The sequence below is a fragment of the Sinocyclocheilus anshuiensis genome, unplaced genomic scaffold, assembly GCF_001515605.1.
Source record: "Sinocyclocheilus anshuiensis isolate Anshui unplaced genomic scaffold, SAMN03320099.WGS_v1.1 scaffold251, whole genome shotgun sequence".
In the NCBI taxonomy this organism is placed as follows: domain Eukaryota; kingdom Metazoa; phylum Chordata; class Actinopteri; order Cypriniformes; family Cyprinidae; genus Sinocyclocheilus; species Sinocyclocheilus anshuiensis.
In genome coordinates this window covers 540,161-543,443 of record NW_015549579.1, presented here as the reverse complement: position 1 = coordinate 543,443, position 3,283 = coordinate 540,161, and the positions used below count along the sequence as shown (strand labels likewise).

Here is a 3,283-nt window from a genome sequence, read left to right as displayed (position 1 = left end):
TATTAAAAATTGTCTTTGATCTTTCAAGCTGTTTCATGGCACTCAGCGGGTGTTGCATGCTTCAGTCCAAAACAAGTTAAATAAAAAGCGGCCATCCATAAAAAAAAAAGTGTCTCACACGGCTCCGGGGGGTGAACAAAGGCTTTCTGTAGCGAATCGATGCATTTTTGTAAGAAACATATCCATATTGAAAATGTAATAATCACTTTAATGTAGCTTGTGCTCACTGTTGTAAACGGTCGGTGTTGCGCATGCGCCGCTCAGAAATGACGAACGCGGAAGTGCAACGGAGAGATCAAAACAAAACAACGGTCACTTATTAGAAGTACAAAACGAGGATTTGTAAAGAAGAATGTCGGAGGATTTCGATATAAGCCAAGAGGAGACTTTCATTTTTGGGTGAACTAACCCTTTAAGCACCTTTATTTTTAAGAGTGTACCATTGTCGAGATAGTTGTGTTGCTTCTCTTTCTTTCCCTCTTTTGCTCACTGACATACTCAACAGCTGTTAAACTACTAGACTTATCTCTGAGCCAGTTCCCCTGAGGCTGTCTAACTTCCTGCCTAACACACGCCCCCAAAAACCCCTGATCCGCAGCCCGTTTTGCATGAAGTACTGTAAGTCGCATATGTTTTTTAATAAAAAGAAAAAGCTGATCCAGGTTCAGGAGGACAGGAACAATGAATGAGCACCGAAGCCGACTGGCCTGAGAGAAATTCAGTCTATGTTTAGTGAGGGGCCATGTGACTGGTGTCATCAGCATGCCAGACATGGCTGGGCTGTGTCCGCGTTTGCTCACTGCCTCCTCCCTCGTTTTATTACTCTCCCTCTCTTCCTCCCATAACTCGTTCTGTCGACACCGTGTCTGATCCTGAAGAAGTGGAAAATGTAAGTTTGGGCGAGTGAACAGAGAGCCCGTGGCTGCAGCACCATGAGTGAGTACTGCTGTTATTCACGCTCACTGAACTTTTGCTCACTATCAGACATTTTAGCGGTGTCCAACTGTAGGCAGAGATTTTGTGTAGATGAACTTATGTGCTTCTGGGTTAAGGCTAAGTTGTTTGTCTTTAGGGTTCATTTAACTGTGAGTTTGTAAGTTGGCAGGTTGTACTGCCTCGTATCAAAAAAGACTAAAAAACACCCTTTGAACTTATTTATTTTTTGTTTAAATGCCTTCAAGTTTTTATGATTTATGAGTCATTTTAACTGGGTTAGAAAGTTTCAGTCATTTTCTTTGTGTATTTTTTATTTTAGACAGTCAGTGTAGTTTTTATTTTTATTTTATTTTCATTTTAAAGATTTGCCAACATGCACACATAAAGTGGGATTTGAAAGTCAGTGATTCAAAATCTAAATTAAAACCTTAAATTTAAACTACTACTTATTTACTGTTTAAAACAAAAAAGAAAAAGAAAAAAAGACACAAAATGCCAAAGAACAATGCATGTTTTGGGCAATATTTTAAAAATAAAACAAGCATTTGAAGCATTGTCTATGTTGCCTACTTTGTGTAGAAGGTCAGATTTTCATGCTTCCATTGAAGCACAAGATGCTCTTTGGATCATTCTCAAATCATGATCATCAGCTCTAGTGCTGCTCTCATTAAATTCATGTTAATTTTCTCACAATTTAACTTTTCACTCTGTTACTATAATGATGATATAATTTTTAAATCTTAAAAAAAAACCTTAAATGTGTCAATCATTGCACAAGACCCTAAAAACAACAGGATGTGATGTAATGGCAAGAGGTGTCCGTACAAAACCAACAATTAAAATGAAAGACTGAATACATGGCCAGTTATTTACTTATGTAAACAAATTATATTATGAATATATATATATATATATATATATATATACACACACGTTATTATATATATATATATATATATATATATATAAAATTCTATTTTTTTACTGAAATTATTTTGATAATATATTTTATTTCAATAAAATTGAGCATTTACAAATTGTTCTCCACTGTACATGCATATAGGTAATTTGAAATGAGTTAATAACAGAATACACACGTCTGTAAACCAGTGTATTTCGTCAGGTGTCTGTAATAGATCTTCTGCTAATGTTCTCAGTGGAACAGAGGCTTTAATGGTGAAGGAGACTGGAAGGGCAGCATGATTTGGTCACTACTGTTGAAAAATACAAGCTTGAAATAATCACTCACACATGCAGTCACTTTCCAGAGCAGACGGACACTGTTTCAACACACTGCTGTCCCCTGACCTCAAAAGAGGAGACCGGTATAGGATGTGTATATGTTTACTGTGAGGGTTAGGATTAGAAGTAGATCTGGGTAATATATAGTTTGCACAGTATAAAAATCATTATATCTATGGAAAATCCCCATAAAGCATGAAAACCAAATGTGTCTGTGAGTGTGTTGGGGCTGCTGTGAATTTTTTTTGTTCTACACCTCATTTCAGCAAAATCTGACAGGTTTTGTTTTGACATGCTCTCAGATTTTTTTGCCAGTTGGCTCAAGATAAACAAAGAGTGCTCTTTAGTCAGAGTTTAACTGAACGAAACCTTCACCCCGTACTTCTATACTAAAAGAATCAACATAATCTAAACTTTTTTTTTTCTTCTGTCTGAAAAAAAGTAACATTTTCGCCTCACTTGTAAAGATGTGATTTTTATTCTCAGTCTATTTATGTGGCTGATATGTGTTCATGTGATTCTGTATAATACAGAGTAAGTTTCCCTTTCAGGGGCCTCATGCTTTACAGTGCAGAGTAGTGTAGAGTAGAGAAGAGTGCCTGAGCCATACAGGACTATTAGGGAAGTTAAATCATATTAGTTTTCTAAATTATTCTTACATATAACCATTTGCCAAAAAACTTTAAGAAAGACTTGCCATTGGATCAGAGATTTATACAGTGGCAGTATCATGTTTAATTAAAAAATATATATATTTGATGGAAAAACTACACTACCCACAATCCTTGAGTGAGATCCACCAATCAGAGAAGTCACTGTTACTGTACCATGGTGTAGTCCCATAAAGCAGCGGTCTCCAACCTTTTTTACACCACGGCCCGGTTACGTTTGGAAAATATTTTCACGGACCGGCTGGACGGGGGGGAGGGGAGGGGGATATATATACAATATATATATATATATATATATTAGGTTATTATATAGTATCGTAATAGCATTATATAGTGGTTCAACGCATTATATTGTGTTTTTTTGAGTCACGGATCGAACTATTTATTTGGATAAGCAAGAAAAAAAAAAATTTCAAGCACAGAGAATGCCAATG

General features: G+C 36.1%; 1 protein-coding gene across 1 annotated transcript in view; it reads left to right on the top strand.

Annotated features, from left to right (window-relative positions):
- Window positions 1-820: 820 nt before the first annotated feature.
- Window positions 821-3,283, top strand: part of LOC107657585 (trafficking kinesin-binding protein 1-like) — a 55,467-nt gene continuing 53,004 nt past the window's right edge. The window contains exon 1 of the mRNA XM_016445744.1: window positions 821-936. Within this exon, the coding sequence (XP_016301230.1) occupies window positions 933-936 (4 nt within the window). The 5' untranslated portion in view covers window positions 821-932. The remainder of the gene's footprint in view (window positions 937-3,283) is intronic.